This window comes from Sciurus vulgaris (genome assembly GCF_902686455.1).
Source record: "Sciurus vulgaris genome assembly, chromosome: 19".
NCBI classification, from domain to species: Eukaryota; Metazoa; Chordata; class Mammalia; order Rodentia; family Sciuridae; genus Sciurus; species Sciurus vulgaris.
In genome coordinates, this window is record NC_136480.1 from 6,671,807 (window position 1) to 6,696,348 (window position 24,542).

Here is a 24,542-nt window from a genome sequence, read left to right on the forward strand (position 1 = left end):
AGCCCCCGCTATCCAGGGCTCGGGCTCCTGCACAGCTTTCCTGCATCTCAGACGGACCCCAGCGCGTTGTTTGGCCTGGACTGCTCGGGAAGATCTCGCCAGAAAACCAATATCATAACTGTCTGTTCTCCGTCCCCCGGGGACGCTGGCTTGAAGGCCCTCAGTGGGTGTCCAGTAAATGGTGTGGAGCGCGTAAAAACAGTCCCCACAGAGCAGCAGGGCAGGAACAATCCCAGGTCCCAACACAATTTTCAGACTACTCCGGCAGAGCTCCACTGCCCTCTTGTGGACACACAGTGGGGTGACAGGAGAAAAATGGTAGGAAGGGAAAACAGGGAAGAACCATTTTTAAAGGTAAATAGTATGGCCAAGCAAACTAACTACAAACAAGTGCTTCGAAAAACGAAGAGAACCGGAAGGCTCTCGGGGCAGCAGACACCCGGGAGAATGCAGTGGCTACAGTGAGGCCCACGGCAGTGCCACTCAGGCAGCTGGGACTCTGGGAAACCATCCTTCTGGCTTCAAGAACCAAAAGACCAGGGCTGGAACCCATCAGCCACTGGCAGCGAGGACATGCCCGCAGAAAGGCCTGAGAAGAAGCTTGACGCTGGCTGGGTGTCAACTGCCCAAAGCTGGATTGGCAGCATGTGGACCCTGAGATGTAGAGGCTCAAAGCAGGCGAGGATGCAGAGACCAAACAGATCCCCACGCTGCCCTATTCCCCAGAGGAACATAACATCCAGACTCTATGACATGACACCTACAGTGTCAATGATAAAATCTAAAATAACTGGATTAAGAACCAGAGACTAACCCCAAATGACAAGGACTTCAAAGTAGCCATAACATCTTTAAAAAAAAAAAAACCAAAAAACAGAGCCCTACGGTACAACGTGAAAAGGAGTTCCAGGAGAGAAAACCTGTAAGACCCAGGTGCAGAGGCACACGCTGTAATCCCAGTGGCTGAGGAGGCTGAGGCAGGAGGATCGTGAGTCCAAAGCCAGCGTCAGCAACCCGTAAGCCAGAGGCCATGGCCATAACCATAGGCCCTAAGCAACTAAGCAGGACCTTGTCTCTAAATAAAATATAAAAAGGGCTAGGGATGTGGCTCAGTAGTTAAGTGCTCCTGGGTTCAATTCCTGGTATAAAAACACAAAAAACAAAAAAATGGGGTAGAGGAAGAAATGCCCAAAATGTCCTTAATTTGGTGAATGACAAATACAGAGTTTCAAAGAATACCAAGCAGTATCGTAGGAAGAAACTAAGCAAAATGTCCAAACACCAAAACCAGGACAAAGAAAACCTTGAAAGCAAATGGGGGGCTTGAAGGGGACAGCACCTGGAGAAAATGATAAGGGAACTCCTGACTTCTCAGAAACGAGAGGCCTGAGAAACAGGGGCAAGACATCTGCAAAGTGCTGAGAAAACTACAGTGAGAGGAGGCAAAGGTAGAAACAGACCAATCAGACAAAGTATTGGATAAAAACATCCTTGAAGAACGGAGGGGGAAAAGCCAGGCCTTTGGCACACACCTGCAGTCTCAGCGACTCAGGACCTGAGGCAGGAGGATCACCAAATTCAAGGCCAGCCTCATCAAGTTACCAAGACAACAGTCTCAAAAATAAAAACGGCTGGGGATGTAGCTCAGTGGTAGTGTTCCCCTGGGTTTAGTCCACAGTACCACAAAAAAAGCCATTTATGATAAGAAGAGAATTTATCACCAACAGAGCAACAAAATGTTAAAGGCAGTTCTTGAGGGTAAAGGTAAACAGAAGGAACTTCAGTCACCTCTCGGTGTCCATAAAATTGGTCCCAGGATTCCCCCTGGACACCAAGACCACGGACGGCATTGTACTGACATGAGCTCTGCACATCCTGCCACATACACTTAAGTCATCCAGGTTATTATGATATAATGTCAATGCTGTGCCAACTGTTGACACTAAGTGACTAAATAACAACAGGAAAAAAGGGAGCCAACTGTGTAAGCTGAAGGAGAGAGCATCAAAACTGTCAAGATCTGGGTCAACACAAACATTTTCCTCTTTCAAAAAACATGTTTAAAAAAAAAATACATGTGAACATAATTCACATGCAGTTTACCTACAGCACAAAGGCAGGAGGCTGCAGGAATATGAATTCTGCTTGGGAAGTTAAGAGTTACTATAATCCCTAGTAAAAACATTTTTAAAAACAGGTTAGGGTTGTGGCTCAGTGGTGGAGTGCTTGTGTGTGGCACTGGGTTCGATTCTCACTAATACAAATGAAGAAATGAATACAATAAAGGTCCATCAACTAAAAAAAAATTTAAAGAAACAGGTGAAGCTGGCTAAGTGTGTGGTAGAGCACGTGCTCAGCATTCACAAGGCCTTGGGATCTATCCCCAGCTCAAAAAAAAAAAAAGGGTGGAGAGGGGTATAAACTAAAGACTGCATGTTTAAATGTCATTCTAAAAAATACCCAGAACTGTCACTATTTGGAAACGGCACACATATCCATCAATAGGAGAATGATGAGCTGTGGAGGACAGCCTGTGCAGTCGGTGGCTCTGACAGGTATCATGGCAGTGGCTGGACGGGTGGACCCCAAAGACAGTCCAAAGCCTAAGCCCTGGAACCTGAATGTCACCTAATTTGGACAATGGTCTCTGCAGATGTAACTATGAGCCCACAGGAGAATCCCAAATAGCAGGAAGGTCCCAAATCCACCCACTGTCCTTATAGGAGGCAGAGGGTGGAGACAGAGGCACAGGAAGACAAAGAAAAGGTGATGCTTCACATGCTTTACAGCCAAAGGACACCAGGGCCCACCAGCAGTCAGGGCAGGTGCAGACTCTTCCTCAAGGGCTCCAGAAGGAACCAACCCTACCCACACCTGGGTCTCAGGCTTCCAGGCTCCAGAATTGTGAGAAAATAAATTTCTGTGGTTTTGATATACCCAGTTTGTGGAAAATTGCTAGAGCAGCCCAAGGAAACTATAGCACGGTGGTTCAGCTGAGGACCACTTCTCCTCCTACCAGACTGTTTAAATCCCGTCATCCCAGCACGTTAACTCCGGCAGCTGCACACAGCACAAACGTGCTGAGCCCTGGTCCCCATCCCACAGCAACAGCAAGCCTGCTGGTGACAGGGCTCTGCACATTGGACAGCAGTGCTGCCTCCTCCTTTCTGGGTGGTAAACCCACAAGACACCCCCAAATCAGGTAAGGTAAAGAGTAAATTGGTCAGTAAAGAGGGAAGCGCACAAGAAAAATGGAAAGTGGTCATGCTGGAACTTTGTCTCCCACCATCTCCAATCTGCCAGCAGTTCTCCAGACAGACCCAGGACTGGGCTGCTCCACCTCCCTCCCGCCCCGGTGCAGGCCACAGCCGTCGCCCTCCTGGGTACCACCTGGCTTTCCTGGCCTCCCCACTTCCACCTCTGTCTTCTCTTTCAATACGTCCTCAGATCTGTCAGAGATACTGCTCCAGAGTATCGATCAGATGTCACTCCTCTGATCAAACCCAGGATGGCTTTCCACCCACTCAGTGACCTGTAAAGCCCCACTGTCTGCCCCTCTCATCTGCTAGCTAGGCAGGCTCTTGCCTCAGGGCCTTTGCAGAGACCACTCCCTTCATCCAGAAGGTTCCTCTCATGTGCTTTGAGTCTTTGCTCAAAGGCCACCTCACTGAGGCATTCCAGGGTCTCCTGCACCAAGACACAGCCCTCTGCACTTCCCACTCGCCACCACTGACCACCTGCTAACGTATCTCTACCTCCCTTGTCTCATTTGCTCCCGATTACCCTTACTCTGTGAGCTGTGCGAGGCTGGGACTTCTGCCGCTTTCTTTGGTGCTGTCCCAGTCTGTGATATGGCAGATCAACTGGTCATTGCTGAATGGATGAACAGTCACAGTTGCCAAGTCCACCTCAGCACCACAGACCAGGGTTCTTAGTGGGCGTTGCTCAGCTTCAAAACCAAGACCCTCCTCACACCTCATTCATCTTTGCACCCCAGAGCTTCAGGAAGGCCCAAAAGCCAGGACAGAGGCCGACACCACAGCCAGGCAGCACCGGGTCCCGTCTCAACTCAAAGCACTTACCCCATTCCCTGTTTGAAAGCTTCAATCAACTCGTTCTTTTTATTCTGATCTTCTACCCAATACACACTTGGAATTACGAACTCTGATATCACACGGCACTCTGGGCAAGATCTGAAATAAGAACCAGGTTAGTATCACCTTGCGACCCCTGGCCACACTCAGCACCCCTTGCTCAGATGAGTCTCCCAGAGTGTTTCCTTCACCAACACTCCCAACAGGTGCACCTATAATCACCTAAGAACCTGATTTACTGTTAAGAAACAGGTTCCACTCACCCATAAAAAGAACCCAATTTTGAAATGAGCAAAAGATCTGAGTGTTAAAATAGCTAATAAACACATAAAGAGATGCTCATTATCATTAGTTACGTGGGAAATGCAAATCAAGTCCACACCAAGGTATCTCTTCACTCCCACTAGGATGGCTCAAATCAGAAATAAAGACAAAACAAGTGTTGGTGAGGATGTGAGGAAATTAGAACGCTCTCGACTGCAGGCAGGAGGTACAGTGAACAAGCCGGCCCTTTGGAAAACCACCTGGTGGTTCCTCAGTTAAACGCAGTTACCCTAAGACCCAGCAGCAATCCCAGGAACACACCCAAGAGAAATGGAGCCGTGTGCGCACTCAGGTATCACAGGAACACACTCCCCACAGCTGAGGAGTGGAGAACCCCAAGCCCACCAGCTGATGAGGCCAACAACGTGCCCAGAGTTCAATGGCCTACAATTTGCCCACAGAAAAGAACGAAGTGCTGATCACCCAACCACAGGGACGAACCCTGAAACAGGATGCCAAGCAAGAACCAGTGACAAAGGTTAGAGTCTATGGTTCTGTTTAGAGGAAACATCCAGAATACACAAGTCTGTAGAGACAGGAACGAGGTTAGTGGCTGTCTAGGACTGGAAGGTGAAGAAGGGAGGGCAGTGGCTAGAGGATGAAATGTTCCAAAATTAGGCCGTGGTGACGGCTGCACTCACCACACCAAATCCTACCCCCTTCTCCACAAAGGAGCAGTGCAACTGCACAGACGTGCGACTTCAGAAAGTTACGACCTCACCATGCCTCAGCCTCCTGTCTGTGAAATGCAGATGACAGGAGGGGTCCCTGAGGGCCTAAGGGGCTGCTGCAGTACCAGGCAAGCAGCACCCACCCCACACAAGCGCCTCCCCTGTCCCACTGCTGCCTGAGCGCACGGCCCATGCCAGGCAGAGTGACACCTTCACAAGCACGACTCCACGCAGACCCCAAGTCTCCCTTTGTTTAAGGTTAAAAAACCTGAGGCTCAAAAGGTTACCAGGCAACTGGCTTAAAGGCAGACAGGCATTTCGGTCAGTACTGGACCCGAATGCAGGACGGGAGGTGGAAAGGGGTCGGCTACACTCAGCCCCTCCTCACAGGTCACCTCTGCCGCCTCCACCCTGGTCCCGAGTGGTTGGCAGGAACTGTCACCTACCTTTTAGAAGGAAAGGTGCTTGAGCTCAGGAAGGGGAGTGACAGTGCCCAAGTGCGCACAGGACCCTCTGGTTACTCTGCACTGAGACCCCTCTGGAGGGCAAGGGCAGGTTCGATTGGACGAGGAGGCCCACGGTGGGAGCGAAGGCCCGGCGGCACTTACTTGATGATTGGGTTTTCAAACTGCTTGGCACACCTCCACTGCCGGATGCAGGACAGGCAGTATGTGTGGTTGCAGTTGGAGAGAATCCCAAATCTCCTCTCAGAGGCGGAGGCCTTCTCCAGGATCACTTCCATGCAGATGCTACACACCTTGTCCTGACTTGCCTGGAAGGCAAAGGCCGCCTCCATCTCGTGCTCAAATGTCGACATGCAGATCTGTAGCAAGAGGAGGGAAACCGCAGGTCTGAGCCCCAGAGTCACTGCAGCGATGCCACCATAGCCACAATGGAAGGGCAGGGCAAGGAACTGCTGCACGGGGCCCAGCAGCCCTGTGCTTCAGGACACAAAGAGGACCTCCAGCCACCCTGCCTCTCGGGGAATCTCAAGGGACCCATAACATACGGTCACCTCTAACTTAGAGTCGAGACCACAGAGGCCTGAAGGTTAGGAGCACTGCTGTGGGTGGCAAGGTGCCTAAGGACTGGGCCCTGGCCTCCTGGCTCCTCTGGACACTGCCTCCCCCACGCTGAGCCATGCCAGTACCAGGAATGCTCAATAATAAGCTTGAGATGAGATAAGCCCACCGCCCAGTAACAGGAAAGCAGCGCAGCCTCCCCAGGAGAGCGATGTGAGGAGCTCCTCAGTTCACCATGTGCCCTGAACGCCTCCTCTGTGCTGGACTCAGTGAGGGCCAACAGCAGGCCTGCCCAGGTGCAGCCTGCAACGCACTGCAGGGCACTCACCAGAGGTTCCGAACCTTGCAGAGAAGCTCCCTCTAGGATCAAGGCCCACATACCACAGCCTGCTCCCACTGGCCCTGAAGGCTGCACTATCAGGTCATACAGCCCAGAGGGCACCTCTAATGTGCGTGGTCAGCACTGTCTGGGCCTCATCAGGGTTTTGTTCACTTCAAGTAGCTTGGTGTCCATCACCGTAGCTCTCAGCGTCCCCGCTATCTCTGCGATCCATCCTCACACCCCTGTGCTGAGCACACAGCCAAAGAGAGTCCACGACAAGGGCACCTCTAAGCTTTCAAGACAGCTAGCTGGATCCCTGTCACAGTGATGTGCAAACCTGGGGAGGGAGGATGTTGCACATGCAGGGGGCGGACACACACACACACACACACACACACACACACACACACACACACACGCAGGCCTCAGTCCTGAGCCAGCTCTCTCTAAACCTGCACTGCTCTGCATTTTGATGCCCCTTCATTTTCTCTTTATCCTAAATAATCAAAAATTGACAAAACGACAACAGGAAAGAGAATCTGCAAACAGGATGCAAACGCACCAGGGACAGTGCAGGTGTCACTGGCAGGAAGACTGCTGCCAATGGTCCTGTCACCTGGCTCAGTTCAGATTTCTTAAGCTGAGTCCAGGTCAAGGTTGCGACTTTACCTTCTCATGGTCCTTCCTTTGCTCGGGGTCGAAGGGGTGCAGGACCCGCAGCCTGCAGATCTCACACATTTCCCCATGCAGGTAGACACAGGCATCCCCAAACCGGCACTCCCCAGCAGCAGCGTAGGGACACAGCGGCTCGCTGCTATAGGAACTGCTGGCCTCCACGTCGTCCAGGCCGCTCCTGATGGCGTCAAGGTAGGAATGGGGCTTCACCTCCAGGCTCGTCTGGGGCTCACTGCAGCTGCCTAGATTACTCACCAAGCTTGGGTGAGTCTTCTCCTCAGCCAGGCCAGAGAGATCTTAACACAAAACACACAGTACACACACGGGTGAAGACTGGCTGCGTCTCTAGGCCTGCCGCCAGTCAAACCAAACAGACCAGTGACTCCAACCCAAGGGATCCACACCTGGGAACAGACAGCAAGTAAGCAGGCCAAAAACGAAAAACAAAGGGAATAGATTTATAATTTAAAAACAAACAAAAAAACCCAACCAGTCAGTCATGGTGGTGTACGCCTGTAATCCCAGTGACTCTGAAGGCTGAGGCAGGAGGAACACAAGTTTGAGGCCAAACTCAGCAACTTAGCAAGACCCTTGTCTCAAAATATAAAACAGAAAGTGCTGGGGATGTGGCTCAGTGTACCAAAAACAAAAACGAAAAAACAACAAAACAAAACAAAAAAAAAAGGAAAAAGAAAAAACAAAAACAAAAAAAGTGTAAATGGCCAGACCAGACAGGGAAAGTAGCAAAACGCAACATATTTATACCAAAGAACCCTAGCGTGAGGGTTTGAAAGTGGCTCACCCTGAAAGTCAACACATGGACCATGAATCCTCAGCCCAGAACACAAGGTAGTTAGAATGAGGCTGACGGAGGGCAGGTTCCTTTGTACCAGTAACACCCACGACAGCTGAACACAAGTCTGGAGCACAGCTCGGGTTCTGAAGCCAGTGTGCCGTTGGCTCTGCTCTGCCACCTCTTCTCCTGGGAGCCTCCCAGACAAGGTGCTGCTGAGGATGGAGTCTGCTTACCAGACACGGCTCAGTGCCAAGAACTAGAACCCCTCGCCTGGGGAGGACCGGCCAACACAAAACACTTTCAAGATGTGGAGCCTTCTCCCTCCTCAAGCCCTGTCCCAGACTCGACATTCCAACAGTGGGACCTAAAGCACCGCAGCCTGGTCGGCACAGCGCCCAGACTGGGCTGACCCACGAGGCGCACAGTGAACACACTCTTCAACAGCTTCAAAACAAATGGTTTGACTGACTCGTTCTCACCCACAGACAGCCCTGGGAAGATGGCAATTAGAGTGACAGAAGATCATTTTTTGATTTGGAGGTCAAATGGGAACAGAGTCAGGCTGTGGGCAAAAGGACAAATGTGCAATGCCAGGGCTCTGTAGCCACATGGAGTCCATTCTCAGAACAGCACGTGCGGACCACTGGCAGGTCTGAGGTTAGCAACCTCCTGACATGTGGAGGTCAGAAAGGAGCACCGAGGACAAGCGAGGCAGCTTTTCTAAGAGAGGCAACAAAGGCTTCTGCTCACTCACTTCGGTCTCTGAGCACCAACGTTCTCTTCTCCCGCTTCCCAGGCTCCTGGGACTGAGTTTTCACAACAGATGTGGTGAGGTCAGCAGAAGGGTGAGGACTGTGGAAGCCTGGGGAGGGCCCAGCATGGGGCAAGGGGCCCACAGCCCCAGCAGCTGCAGCCGAGGGCCTCGTGTGATCGTATCTAAACAAAACACACAGCATGTCACGGACACACTGCACGCACACGTCACCCATGCTCCTGGCTCCCAACAACTGCCTCTGCTCCACTTGCTGAAGTGGGCAATGAGACGATCTGTTCCCATAGTTTGAACTAGAACAGGCTGAGCTAAATTAGTGAGGCCAGCCTAGCCACTGATAGGGACTGGAACCCTTGCTACTTATCACATAGATGCAGAGTCCTGTGGGACTCCACAGGAGCAACAGAGGGCTCCAGGCACCTACAGAGCATGAGAGTTCCAATGAGGTATGGAATTGAACCTCCCACCACCTGCTCCTCGGCGTCCCCTGGAGGGGTCTTCTAGACCACCTGTCTGGGGCAGATGCTGGCAGGGGAGGCAAGGCGCCTCCACCATCACCCACTACAGGCGGCAGTGCAGGAAGCCCTGCGCCCAGAGAAGAATGGCTGAGCTCTGCACCAGAAAACCACCAACGAAGCAGGTGCAGAGTACCTGCCTGTGATCCCAGCAACTTGGGAGGCTGAGGCAGGAGGATGGCAAGCTCAAGGCCAGCCTGGGCAACACAGAGAGACCCTGTCTCAAAAATTTTCAAGGGCTAGAGATGTAGCTCAGCAGTAGAGCATCCCCGAGTTCAATCCCTGTAACATTAAAAAACAACAAATCCAGGTTTTTAAAGCTTTTCCTCCATCTACTTGCCCAAGGAAGACTGTACATAAATGCTTACTGCAGGGACACCTGTACCAACAAAACCAAAAGCCACTTAAATAACTAACAGAGGAATATTTTTTCAATGATGGTAAATTAACATTATGAAACATGAAAATACAGTGAGGAGATAAAGTAGCACCATAGGAAAATGCTTGGGACATACTTAATGGGGAGAAAAGCAAGATACAGAATCTTATTTACATTGTGAATACAACTACCTAACACTATAGTCCTAAGAATTAGGCCTGAAAAGTGGCTTTGAAAAATTAGAAGTAGTCAGGGTACCAAAAAGTGAGATTTTAAAATTATTTGCCATTCATTCTTTTTGAAATATTGTCAAATTAATTTTAAATTTAATATTTCCTCTCATCAACACCTAGTCTCCAAATGCAGGAATGGACTTCCTGCTAGTGTTCCAGTCAGAGTGGCCGCGGGGTCCTTGCCTGCACCGCGGTCCGTAGGCGCAGTAGCCCTTCTGGTAGTACTTGCAGATGGTGGATGGCTTGCTGTTCGCCAAGTCATGTGAGAACAGGCACTGGCTGCCTTCCCGACACACACCGTGCATAAAGTACCTGAAGAGACAAGCACAGGACACTGTTGGAAGCATACCTTGCTGTGTGTGGGGTGCTAGGCCCTGTGCTTGCTGGACGAGCACCACCAAGGAGCCCAGTCCCCACTCTGCTCTATAAGATCAGCCTATTCTTAAAACTAGCACACAAATATCTACTAAGCTTATGCCACGTATCAAGGCTGTCTTACGCCCTGGAGAAACACGTATTTTCTTGATTCTAAGACAAAGTGATTTCAGATCCACCACAATGACTCAATGATGACTTTTCTGAAAGAAAAATAAATGATCCCAAAAGTTTCTATCTCAAGAATATCCCAAGTTAGGTGTATTACATATGCAAAATGTAAGTCTCAACTGAGAAATCTCTTTATGAAAAGCTGCTCTCCTGCTCTTATGGAGTTCTTAAAGGGTATAATGGTAATGGACTCAGGGACCTGGGCTTATGATACAGCCCTGCCACTTACAGTCAAGTTATGAACCCACTTTCCTGGTCCCTGCTACCTTTATCTATAAAATGAACATTACACTGCCTCCTTCACTGGGTTGCAGTGAGAATCAAATAAGACGGTGTGACAGCAAAAGATGTTTTTGAGCTGGGCATGGTGCCGCATGCCTATAATCCCAGCAGCTTGGGAGGCTGATGCAGGAGGATTGAGAGTTCAAAGCCAGCCTCAGCAAAACCAAGGCACTTAGCACTCAGTGAGATCCAGTGTCTAAATAAAATAAAAAATAGGGCTGGGGATGTGGCTCAGTGGTGGAATGCCCCTGAGTTCAATCCCTGGTACCCAAAAAAAAAAAAAAAAAAAAAAAATTTGAGCAGGGCATGGAGGTGGCACAGGCCTATAATCCCAGCAGCTCAGGACGCTGAGGCAGGAGGGTTCCAAGTTCAAACCCAGCCTCAGCAACTCAGGGAGACCCTGTCTCAAAAAATAAAAAATGGGTGGTTCAGTGGTTAAGTGCCCTGGTACCAAAAAACAAAAAAATATTTGAAAACATTCCACTGAGAAATCATACCCCCACTTTGAAGTGATAACTGATATAGAAGTAACAGGTGTTCTAAGACTGACCAGCTGTAGAAGGGACCCACTGAACACCCAGAGCAGACTAGAGACCCTAGAGGAACATGCCTTAGCATTAAGACTAAGCTAGTCCTAAGTGAAAGTGCTGCGCACTCCCCCCACAATTAAGCTTTAAAAAAAGCTTTACAATGATCAAAGTGATAGCAAGTTAATTACTGTCCATCTCTTTAAAGGAAGATTATATAAAATTCAAATGCTCAAAAACACAATGCTTGGCACCCAATAAAACATTACTAGGTATGTCCAAACACAGAAATATGGGGTCCATAACCATGAGAAAAATACCAAGAATGAGAGAGATGGAAAGATGATGGAATCAGCATTAAAGAACCTAAAACAGTTATTATAAATATTCTCAACACACTGAAGAATTTAAAGTAAAAAATTAATATAATGTGAAGAGAATGAACAGATATACAAAAGAGCTATTCTAGAAATGAAACACACAGTATCTGAAATAAAAATTACACTGGATAAGCTTAGATACGATACCTCAAAAGAAATGATCAGAAAGCTTAAAGGCACAGCAACAGAAACAACCTGAAGTGAAGAGGAGAGAAAGCTGGGGAGGAGGGCATATTGTTGCTTCTGGCCATGGGGAACATGGAGCTTGCCCTCACTACAGAAAACGAGAAAATGGAACAACATATGGAAACATCTGCTTTTCAGACAACGGACAAAGGCAACCCAAGACCGGTTCCCCAGGGACGGGATGCATAGTACGTGAGCCCAAGTTTTCCAATCTTCCACTGGGCATGTTCTGGAGGGGAACCCCAGGCAAGGCACAGCAGTCTTGCCCAGCCCAAGAGACAAGAGAGCAGGACTGAGGAAGCTGGGACAGCTCTCCATAAACAGAACCACAACTGGGTACTCAACTAACTTCTTTCTTTCTGTTTTGAGAAAGGGTCTAAGTTGCTCAGGTTGGCCTCAAACTGGAAATCCTTTCGTCACAGCCTCCCCAGGGGCTGGAACTGGTTTTCAACAGACGAAAGCATAGTATATGTGGCAAACAATGCTGGATCCTTTTTTTTTTTTTTTTTTTGGTGGTGTTGGGGATTGAACCCAGGACCTTGTGCATGTGAGGCAAGCACTCTACCAACTGAGTTATATCCCCAGTCCTGGACCCAATATCTGCTGGAAAAACTTTAACTCAAATACTGTGTGTTTGCTGATGTGACTACACAGCACATAAAACCCTAGGTTTTAGTTTTGTTGTTTTGGGTACTAGGGAACCCAGGGCTTCACACAAGTCACATACTTGTCAAGGCTCTATCACTGAGCCACACCCTTGACCCCAACTACCAGTTTGTAGGAAATATAGGAGATTGGGAACAAGTTAAGATATCCTGAGGAAGCAACCAGATAAAGTAACAGAAGAGGCTCTATGTGGGACCTAAGCCTGGTCTCTGCAACAAGAAAGTGACATGTTAAAAAAAAAAAAAAAAAAAAAAAAAAAAAAGGGCAGGGAGAGGGTTTGAGTTTAAAGGAGAGTTAACAGTTTCTTAAAAACATAACCGTAAATCTACCATATGATCCAACAATTCCACTCCTAGGTGTTTACCTGAGAAAATAAAAACATGTCCACACAAATACCTGTTATGTGAATGTTCACAGCAGTATTGTTCATAATCCAAAAGTGAAAACACCCAAATAGCCATCAACTGGTGTCCAGGTAAACAAAAGTAACACGGACATACAAGGGGCTGTTATTCAGCCATAAAAGGCAATGAAGTACTGATGGACTCACGTACAACAGTGAACTTTGAAAACATCATGCTACATGAAAGGAGCCAGACACACAAGGCCACATGTTTCTGATTCCATTTCTATGCAACAGCAACACTCAGAAAAGGCAAATCTTGGGCTAGGGAACGCAGCTCAGTGGTAAAGTGCCTGCCCAGGAAGTAGGAGGCCCTGGGATCAATCCCCAGCCCACCCCCCACCCCCCCGCAAAAAAAGAGGAAAAAGCAAATCTAAAGGACATAAAGGAGACTAAGGGCTGGGAGAGGGTAAATGTGGAGTGCTAATGGGTACAAGGGATTTTGGGGGAGCAACGGACATATAATAAAATTTAACTGTGGTGATAATACTAAAAATCATAGGAATATGTACTGCCAACAGGCAAATTCTTTGCATGTAATTATATCTTAATAAAACTGTTAAAAGCAGGGGAAGTGGGGGCTATGAGAGGTTAGTAGACAAGACACAAGGACAGAATAACCAGGTACAATATTTAGCGCTGGATTATATTCTGGTTTAGTCCAATTAGATTAGCTACAATGAAACTGTATTGAAATGAAAAGTTAAGACTGTTAAAAGAGCAAATTATAAAACAGCAAAACCATTAAAGTGGTATAGCTGCTATGGAAGTATGGTGGTTTCTACAAAATTAAAAATATGATCCAGAAATGCTGCTTCTGGGTATACATACAAACAACTGAAAGGAGGTCTCAAAAGTATATGTACACTCATGTTCACAGCAACATGACTCACAATAGCCAAAAAAAATGGAAGTAATTCAAATGTCCACACACAGAAAAATGGATAATTAGTAGTGTGTACATATGACAGATTATTATTCAGCTATAAAAGGAAATTCTGACACACCATCACATGGATGAACCTTATGGACATGCACACCAAAATAAGCCAGTCGCAAGACCAATATGGCATGCTATCAGTTATATGAGCTCTCTAGAATAATTCAATTCATAGAGACAAAAAGTAGAATGGGGCTGAGGGAGGCGGGGGGATTGTTTAATGGGTGCAGAATTTCAGTTTTACAAGACAGGAAGCTTTCAAGATTCAGTTACATAACAATGTGAATATTCAACAGTAGAGAATTATAAATTTAAAAGTGGTTAAGATGGCAAAGTTTATGCTCTTATGTTATTTTACAATAAACAATTTTAAAGTAGAATATACAGGATGATCTCATTTTGGCATAAAAAAAGGGGGGGGTGCTGGGGATATAGCTCAGCTGGTAGAGTGCTTGCCTCACATGCACAAGGCCGTGGGTTCAATCCCCAGCACCCAAAAAAAAAAAAAAAGAAAAAAAATAATAATATATGTATATATACAATAAATGTACATATGCAAAACATTTTAAAAATTTGAAAAACTGGGCAAGGGAGCACATGCCTACAATCCCAGCAATTAGGAGGGCTGAAGCCAGAGGATTGCAAATTCAAGGACAGCTTCAGCAATTTAGTGAGACCCTGTCTCAAAATTAAAAGTAAATGGCTAGGGATGTGGCTCAGTGGTAATAAAGCACCCAGAGTTTAATCCCCAGTACCAAAAACAGAAACAAAAGCCCTGAAAAAGATATACACTAGACTAGCGGTGGTCCTGCTGGGCACAGTGGCCCAGTAGCTTGGGAAGCTAAGGCAGTAAGACCTCAAGTTCAAACCAGCCTAAGGCCCTAAGCAACTTAGCCAGACCCCATTTCAAAAAAAAAAAAAAGGAGTGGTGATCCCTGGGCTGGGGTGTAGCTCAGTAGAAGAGTGCTTGTCCACCATGAGGCCCTGGATTCCACCCAGCACTGAAGGTGGGGCAGGGTGGGGGGCGGGGAAGTAGGGATCCTTGAGGTTAAGGTATATATGAATATTTTTATTTGTTTTTGTTGTTTTTGCAATGTTGGCATTCTACCAAGGAGCCATGTTCCCCTGGTAGGTAGTATTTTATCTCGTTAGTTTTGCTGAGCTGTACATTCTAACATTTTTACCATGAACACACATTGTTTTTGTAATAAAGGATGTTTAAATTTCAAAAATTATCAAGACAATCCAGTGCTGTCAAGGTTGTGGTTTCTAAAACGTATATAAAATGCTCAGTACAGTACCCATCCTATTGTAGGTATCCAAAACAGTGTAGCTCTACCACAGTCTAGGAAGTCACTGACAAACTGCATCAGTGACAGTGACGGATGCCCTCCTGCAGCACAGGCCAGCTACTGCAGAAGGGAGGAAACACACAGCAAGGACAGCTCCAAGGGGCAGACAGTCTTAAAGAAGGAAGTTTGTAACAGAGGGGGAGCCTGTGCTATAGAGGGAAGACAAGTGAGGTATGGGAGGGTGGGCAGCCCTGCTGAGAGACAAGGCTGGAGCATGTCTGCGAGGAGCCGGCCGTGGGCAAGAGGCCCTGGCATCAGCTGCAGTGCCAGTGTGTGTGCCTTAAAACAAGCCCTGGTAAGCTCAGGAACCTGCAGGAGCTAGTCTTTAGAGATTACATCAGATAGCAGCACAGGAAAGGTTCCCTGGAGCCGGGGGGTGGGGGGTGTGGAAGAGAGTCTGGGCAGGTGGAAATGCAGGGAGGAGATCATAGGGGCTTGCTCAGGCATCCACCCTGGGAGGCCTTGAGGAGACACAGCAGAACAGTCCGTTTATTAAAAGCTAAGGAAATCTAGCCATGGAATTCTTTTCTGTGAAGGAGTTTTATCTGTGAACTCATATTTTAGGTCATTAAAAAAATTAAGGAAAATTTCAAACATCTACAAAAACAGATGAAGTCCTAAGATGGACCAGCATGGGCTTCCATGCCACTGGGCCTGCCTGGTTTCACCTCCTCCCCTGCTCCCCAATTCCTCTTCTATAAGGAGGGTAACGCACATGATCCCCGAAAGGACACTGTGGGCAAAGACAGTCCTCCCTCCCTCTGCACAAGGACATTATGAGGAACGTATGAGATGAAGAAAAATATAAAAGACAAGATGAATAGTAACTATCCCGTCTAGCATGTTCACACCTCTATCTTGTTTAACGACACCATGGGGAATATTAAACCCCATGAGATTCAAGACATTTTGCTAGGTTCAGAGACTGGAATCCTGGTCTTTCCAGAAGCCCTGACCTTGCCTATCACCCTGCCTTTGTGCACATGGTGGCCCCTGTCTAACAGTCTGCATCCCATTTCCACACCACTAAATCATCATAGCCCACCTGCCTCCACGTGCCAGCATGAGTCCTGGCTGATTTAAGGAGCCCTCACACACCCTTCGGGCCCACAGATTCACGGCTGGGTGTGCCCAAACCCCACAGTGCTGTTACACTGAAGACCCAGACCTAAGAGCGAGAGCTCTTAAACCATGGTATCATCATTTGGGTCTTCTCTAGAAATGTAGCCAGGTTCTCCCTAGGAAATAGCCCTTAAGAACTGACCACTAGCAGGCCTACAATCTCGGTAACTCAGGAGGCTGAGGCAGGAAGGTCTGTTTTACAGTTTAGGCCCGGTGAGCCAATTCAGTCATTTAAAGAAATTTTTGGTTTTTGGCAAGATAGCACCATGGTATAGTCCTTAAGTCACAAGTTCATTTTTCATCTTTGTAGGCTCACAAGTTCAAGGCCAGCTTAGCAACTTTTTTAGCAGGCTTTTAACAACTTTCTTAAAAGAAGAAAATGTAGGGCCAACTCTCCATCATGTCAGCTTAGGAACCAACTTCCTCAACAAGACTCCTAAAGCACAAGAAGTAAAAGAATCAAAAAATGTGATGGTATCAAATTAAAAAGCTTCTTCACAGCAAAGAAAACAATCAAAAAGAGGCTACAGAATAGTAGAAAATCTTTACACTAGCACCTTAGAGCATTCATCTCCAGGATATATAAAGAACTCAAAAAACACCAAAAAAACTAAATAAACAGAGAAACAAGATGTATCCCATTTGTTTACAATAAAAATGAATTTAAAAAAACTAAATAATCCAATAACAATGGGCAAAGGAACTGAATGGGCACTTCACAAAAGAATATGACTGGTCAACAAATACATGAAAAAAAATGCTCAACATCTATAGCAATTAGAGAAATGTAAATTAAAGCTACACTGAGATTTCATCTCGCTCCAGTCAGAATGATAATTATCAAAAATACAAGTAACAGTAAATGTTGATGAGGAAGTGGGAAAGGAGATACACTCATACATTGCTGGTGGGACTGTAAACTGATACAATCACTCTGGAAAGTAGTATGGAGATTCCTCAGAAAACTTGGAATGGAACCATTTGACCCAGTTATCCCACTCCTCAGAATATACCCAAAAGACTTAAAATCAGCATACTACAGTGACACAGTCACATGAATGTTTATAGAAACTCAGTTAACAAAATGTAGCTCAGTGGTAGAGTGCTTGCCTAGCATGTGTGAGGCACTGGGTTAGATCTCAGCACCACAAATAAATAAAGGTACTGTGTCAATTCACAATAGCTAAGATATGGAATCCTCAACAAATGAATGGATAAAGAAAATGTGGTATATATACACAATGGACTATTACTCAGCCCTAAAAATGAATGACGTTATGGCTTTTGTTGGTAAATGAATGGTGCTGGAGATTATCATGCTAAGTAAAATAAGCCAATGCCAAAAAACCAGAACAGAATTATTCTCTCTGATATGTGGATGATAACACACAGTAAGGCGGGGGAGGAGGATAGAAGTTCACTGCATTAAAAAAGGGGAATGAAGGGAAAGGACGGGGGATGGGAATAGGAAAGACAGAAGAATGAACTGGACATAACTTTCCTATATTCATACATGAATACACTACCAGTGTAACTCCACATCACGCACAACCATAAGAATGGGATCCTAATTAGAATAAGTTATACTCAATGTATAATAAGTCATACTCAAGGTACATGTCAAAATATACACCCTACCATTATGTATATCTAAAAAGAAGAAATTAAGTTTTTATTTTAAAATGACAATGCCATATTTAAAAACAAGGGGAGGGGGCCAGGAACGTGGCTCAGTGATAAAGCACCTCTGGGTTCAATTCCCCAGTACCATGACCACTAGATCAGACACTGTTCAGTATAAGGCTGATAATGTCTACTTTAAGCAGGGAAGAGACTAGCTGAATGGTAGGGTGCTTGCCTAGCATGCATGAAGCCCTGAGTTCCATCCCCAGCAGTACAAAACAAAAACAAAACAAAAAAATCCCACAAGCACAGCAAGGAGTCACCATACGTTGATTAAAAATAAATAAATAAATAAATAAATAAATTCCCTACAATTGAGTCTGGGGGTGTCACTCAGTGGCAGAGTAACTGCCTACTATGTGTGAAGCCTTGGTTTAGATCCCCAGCTCCACAAAAAAAACAAAACAAAGAAACAATTTCTGGGCTGGGGTTGTGGCTCAGTGGTAAAGCATTTGCAAGCACATGTGAGGCAGTGGGTTCAATCCTTAGCACTACATTAAAAATTATTAAAAAAAAAAAAAAAAAAAAAAGTCAGGTCTTTAAAAAAACAACCAAAAAAACCCTCAAAATTTCCCTAACTGACTAAAGTGGCTAACTGTGCCTAAACTGTAAAACAATGTGGTTTAGGCCAAATACCTGCCTTCTTCCTGGGAGACTGGAACTTTGATACATACTAGGCAAAAGGTGCCCAGCGTGGGCACTGATGCAGTTTACCACGTCCTCCAGGCACATGGTGTGACATTTTCATTGCTGGGGGAAGTGTGTGCTGTGTGCCCCTCTTGCACAGACTCCTCCAGACTCTGCTGTATCTCCCTGCTACATCACAGTAATAATCCTGACTTTGGTACAACTGTGTGCATGAGTCTGGATGTAGGGGTGGTCTTGGGAATCCCCAACACTAAGATCTAAACAGTTTGACAGTTCTTTTTGTTTTTTGAAATGGGGATCTCCCTATGTCGCCCAGACTGACCTTGAACTCCTGGACTCAAATAATCCTCCTGCCTCAGCCTCCCAAGTGGCTGGACTACAGACCTCTGCCAATACCCCACTTCATAATTCTGTTTGATAAGTGCTATTGAAGACTGTAATGTTATTTCAATCATCCTCAAACATGGTAATCTTTGATCTCTCAAGGTTCAAAAAATAAAGTCAGTACCAACAGGCAAGACTGCAGGACAAAGAGTTATCGGGATCAATAAACTCATAAACTTGGGAAAGAACAAGTTCAAAGTGGCTACATAAACAGTTCCACTTAAATGAGAACTTCAGATTCTTCTGGAAGAAGAAGACCAGATTTCCTGAAAGATCCACAGCAAGCAGGGTGCGGTGGCACATGCCTCTAATACCAGTGGCTTTGGAGGCTGAGGCAGTAGGATCACAAATTTAAAGCCAGGATCAACAATTTATAGTGAGACCCTGTTTCAAAATTTAAAAAAGGGTTGGCAATGTGGCTCAGTGCTTAATCACCCCTGGGTTCAATTCCGGGTACCAAGAAAAAAAATAATAAAAATAAGAACCAGAGGCAGACTACCAGAGGCCTTCTACTAGAATGAATTTGTTAAGCAAAACTGTTTTAGATAGTGTCCTACATAGAAATAAGAACCAGAGGCAGACTACCAGAGGCCTTCTACTAGAATGAATTTGTTAAGCAAAACTGTTTTAGATAGTGTCCTACATAGATGCCTTTCAGAATCATACTAACCACCTTCCATAAATCCCACTCAGAAAACTAGATTTCCAAACTACACTAATTATCTTTTCCATTAAAAGACCAAATAATTAACTGTCAACCAGAGCATCTAGTTAGATTTGCCACTTATATGGTGGTGACTTCATGCAAGTCATCAGGCTAAGATTTAAAGTAGGTTCAAAAATAACTTCTAGACCACCATCACTGCTTTCAAGAAAGGCAAGTATAAAACAAGTGTTATGTAAGAGAGAACGCCAGCTCAGTCCTATTTTTGTAGCCTAAGTCACCACTTTCATTCCCCAGTGAAAAACCAAACCTTGAGCACATTCTGCATATCCTCTGGGCATCCTTGCCATCTGCTTATAATCATTCCTCTTCATCTATGCTACACTAAACTTAATCTAGGCCTCCTCCAGTTGTACTGTGTGATAAATTCCCAAGTGCTCAGCTCTCCTGATAGACAAACCACCCCTCATTCTAAGAGGACTGAGATGCAGATTTGTGGGGGGCAAGAGGACAGTGATAGGATGGGGAAAGCACGTAAGTGGAGACTCAAAGTAAGGAGGTTCTTTATGGGAGACAACTCCAAAAGGCTGTTACCCTGAGTGACCCCCAAAACACAGTATGACTATTATACATTGCAAAGGATATCAGGTTCATGACTGGCCAAACACCGTCAGCAGCCACAACCAAGAGCAGAGTCAAACCATCAATCTGATTTCTTGCAGGTCTTTCAGTGGTGCCTCTAGCAAAATACTTTTGCAACTCATTTCCAAATACATGGGTAATCTGCATTCTCAGCGTCATTCTTCTTTACAGGTAGCCTCCCACATATTCTCATAGGCTGAAATGTTTTGACTGCAGTGCTTACAACCCCAGATGCCTTGAAGGGGAAGGGAGTAAACTTCAGGTATGGTGGTAAGCTTCAAACACACACACAGATCAGAGGTGGGGTCAAGTATGGTGAAGACACTGAAGCCACACAGCTTGCTATGTGATCTTGAGTGAATTACTTACATCTCCAAGATGATTATAATAACTACTTACTTCATGGACTGCTGTGACAGATTACTGCCAGTTTAACTCAGACAATGCACGGAAGTGCTTAGCCTAACACACAGTCAATGCTCTAAGGGCTGGGGATGTATCTCGGTGGTACAGTGCTTCCTAGTACAGCGAAGTCCTGGGTTCCAACCACAGCAACACACACACGAAATGCTGCCAGGCACAATGCTGCATGCCTGTAACCCCAGGGACTCAGGAGGCTAAGGCAGGAGAATCGCAAGTTCAAGAGCCAACCTGGGCAAAGTAGACTCTTGTCTCAAAATACAAAATAAAAAAGGATGGGGATGTAGCTCAGTGATAGAATGCACCTGGATTCAATCCACGAAATGGGGGAAGCATTGCTCTAACATGGTTTGCTACTATTATTTTTTTAATCTACCCTGAGGATTTGGTATTACCATTCTCACTTTACAAAGAAACTGTGACACAGGGGTACCCGGATCAGCGTCCTGAACTTCCCAACTCTGGAGCTCAATTTCTACCACTAACCATTGCCGACACGATCCCCCATGTTTTGTGACTCCAAAGAATCAAAAGTTCTAGGCCTATCTTAGGAGAAATTCTAGGACTTCAAATAGGAAATCTGAGATGAAGGGAACCTCTATCATCCAAGGATGGGAAAAAAAATGGTTCTGAAGCTATAGTAAGGACCTGCCCCAAGGTTTTGTAAACAGACTGGAAGACGTAGGGTGATGGTTAGGGGACAAAAATCAGCAAAAAATGATCCCTGGTTTGAGATTTTGGAGAAAGTGGCATGTTAAGGAATTGGATGACTGACACCATGGCCACAAGAGCAGCTATTCTAAAGATTCCAGGCAATATATATAGTGTATTTGTCACTTTAAGTCTGGGCATCCTGGCACTTGACAACCATCTCTTGGGAGAGACATTATGCACATTAGAATGCGAGTAAAACTGACAGTTGGTCCTGCTGCCATTTAAATACTCAAACACACTGTGTTTCAGAGGCAGGAACACAAACCTCAAGACACTTTGCAACCTGAGAAAAAGAAAACAGGTGAGCACCCTGCTTCAGTCCAGATCCACAAATCACAACTTGAATATTTTCCTCTAAATTATCAGTGTTTGGAGATTATGCTTTTGTGGATAAGACAAAGTGAGAAAAGTTTTTCCACCATGAACACACTAATAGAAGCTTGGTATTCTAGATAATACTGCATTTTTTCCCCACTTGATATCTATTCTGCTTTTTATTTGGCAAGACCTAACTCCTCCTCACCATTTTACAAGTACATTTCTTTTCCTTTCTACATGTTCTTGTGTGAGTTGTCCCTTCATAGGAGCATACTAAAAGCTGAGAAGACCCGCAGTAAACAAACTCATTTAGCATGCTCACAATTATCTGGAAGCCATACAGTCTATAGGTGTGTAGAGAGCAGGCTGTGCCCTGCTCTAAGCTACTCCACGATGAGAACAGCAGTTTTCAGACTGTGCCTAACCCTGAGTTACTCCATTTTACAAAGCAGTAATTTGCCAAAGCTATTCCATTTTGAGCATAAGTGCTGAGACAGAATGACTCTACACCTTGTTGTACAAGAAGCAACCATCTGCCTAGCACAACCATAAGGTTCAAACTGTGCTTTAAAACTGAACACCTGTGGACTTACCAAATTAAATCAGAAACACATGGATGCTAGGCACATCAACCCCATATCAGAAAAACCCAGGCCCATGAGGTTATCAAACATACAAGAATACTGAATAAAGCAATCTCCTCACCTGACACCCATAAAAGGAGAAAGCACCCCAGGCCTGGACACAGCAGCACCCTGACCCTTTCACCTGGTCACCTGTCTCAAGCTTTGCCTAGGAAAATCACTACAGTGACCAACTTTCATTTAGCATGGCTTCTCCTGCCCCTGACGATGACCCAAGGTCCACTTCAAGCTGACATTCTGCAAATGACATTCCAGACCCTCTACCTTGATAACTCTGAGGAAATGGTTGTTAAAAAAACACCTCATCTTGAGGCTGGGGATGTGGCTCACTGGTACAGCAATTGCCTGACATGCATGAGACCCTGGGTTGATCTCCAGTACCACATACACACACAACAAAAACCTCAATCCCAGTGGCTCAGGAGGCTGAGGCAGGAGGATCACAAGCTCAAAGCCAGTCCAGCAACTTAGTGAGGCCTTAAGCAACTGAGAGATCCTGTCTCAAAAATAAAAAATTATAAAAGGATGGGGGCGGTGTGGCTCAGTAGTGAACACCCTTGGATTTAATCCCTTGGGCCAAAACAACAAAACAAATCAAAACCTTTATGTGACCACCTACAGTTCTCTTGCCTTTGCTCTCAGTTCAGATTCCTAAAACACCGTGGTCACCTTAACCCATTCTGTAAAAAGTAAAAAAAAAAAAAAAAAAACAACCACACACATACAAATTTGTCATAGATATTGAGATTGGAATAAAAACTTGAGACTACCCAGCTCATGGCTATCAGATGACCCACAAGTATTCAGTGAATTACAGTCACTGAAAGTGATATAACTTGTGAATTGACTGTTATTCAATAAATTGTGACACTGGAAAGAAACATGTTTGGCATATCTTAATAGCATAGCTTGCCCAGGACAGAGTATAAACCCTAATGTCACACCTCTGTCACTTAGAAGCTGAATGACCTTTTGAGTAAGACCCTTCAATGCTGAGACTCACTTTCACAATCTGTGGAATACATCTAGCTGCTTAATGGACTACACACTACTCCATTAACACAGTACCTAAAAGAAGCCCTAGCACATGTAAGCCCAACAAACATGAATTAGTAACTAGCAGAAGTGATTCCTTTCCAACATTCCAACACACTTTTAGTTTATGTAGCAACATCCTGCAGGACACCCTTGTTTGAGAAACAAAGCTTTCAGCTCAGGCTACCTCCAAGTGCAAAAGGTGAAAAAGTTAAGATATCATTATTTAAGTTCTTGTTCTTGCACCAAGATGTGAAATTCTGAACAAGTCTCAAGTCTTTCTCAGCATGTATCCTTATCTATTCAAGGAGATAGTACACTGTGTTGTGGTTCAATTACAAAGTAGTATACACCATTTTTGTGGACAAAATTAAGAAACAGGTATGGGAATGGTTGAATTAAGCTATAAAGTGAGTGGAGGAATATAGAGGTTTTTCTAGGTAACTATAATCTGCTTTACAGTGCAAAATGACCGAGGAACCCTTCCTCCAATGGGAAATGTTACACAACAAAAAATAAATTCACTTACACAGTTGTCACAAAAGACCTGCTAGTACAAATAACCCAGCAAAAGTACTTTTACAGACACCAACTGCAATTTTTTGATAACTGCTTAACATAAGCCACTTGGACTTGGGTAAATTAGTTAATATCTAACACTAGGTTAAGTATCCTTTATCCAAAATACTTGAGACTCAAAGTGCTTTGAATTTCAGATGCTTTAGGATTTGGGAATATTTGCCCCTACATAATGAGGTACTTGGGGATGGGACCAAATCTAAACATGAAATCACTGTTTCATATAGATATTACCCTAAGAACAATTTTATATTATGTTAGTACTAATTTGACACAAGAAAAAAAAATTTATGGTGTGGAAATTTCCATTTGTGGCATCAAGTCCAAAGTTGTAGACTTTGGAACACTTTGAATTTTGGATTTTCAGATTAAGGATGCTCAGCCTGTACTTTCCAAGACTTCAATTCAATAGGACTAGATCTCAATACCAGTAAGCCACAGAGTTTACCAAAGAATGAGGGTGTTATACAACCAATTTTTATTTCAAAGTAAGTCACAGCATAGCCATCTGGTTTTCTGTTTTCTATAACAAATCACCTGATACCGTTTATTTCTGCTCCTCAATGGGTCTCTTACCAAGATAAAGGAAATCACAACCTCTTTC

General features: G+C 45.2%; 1 protein-coding gene across 1 annotated transcript in view; it reads right to left on the reverse strand.

The window, feature by feature from the left end:
• The window catches only part of MKRN2 (makorin ring finger protein 2), a 28,012-nt gene that overhangs the window by 2,259 nt on the left and 1,211 nt on the right, over positions 1-24,542 (reverse strand). Inside the window, 5 exon segments of the mRNA XM_079122305.1 lie at positions 4,083-4,193; positions 5,698-5,912; positions 7,103-7,404; positions 8,659-8,840; positions 9,987-10,115. Coding sequence (XP_078978431.1) covers positions 4,083-4,193; positions 5,698-5,912; positions 7,103-7,404; positions 8,659-8,840; positions 9,987-10,115 — 939 coding nt within the window.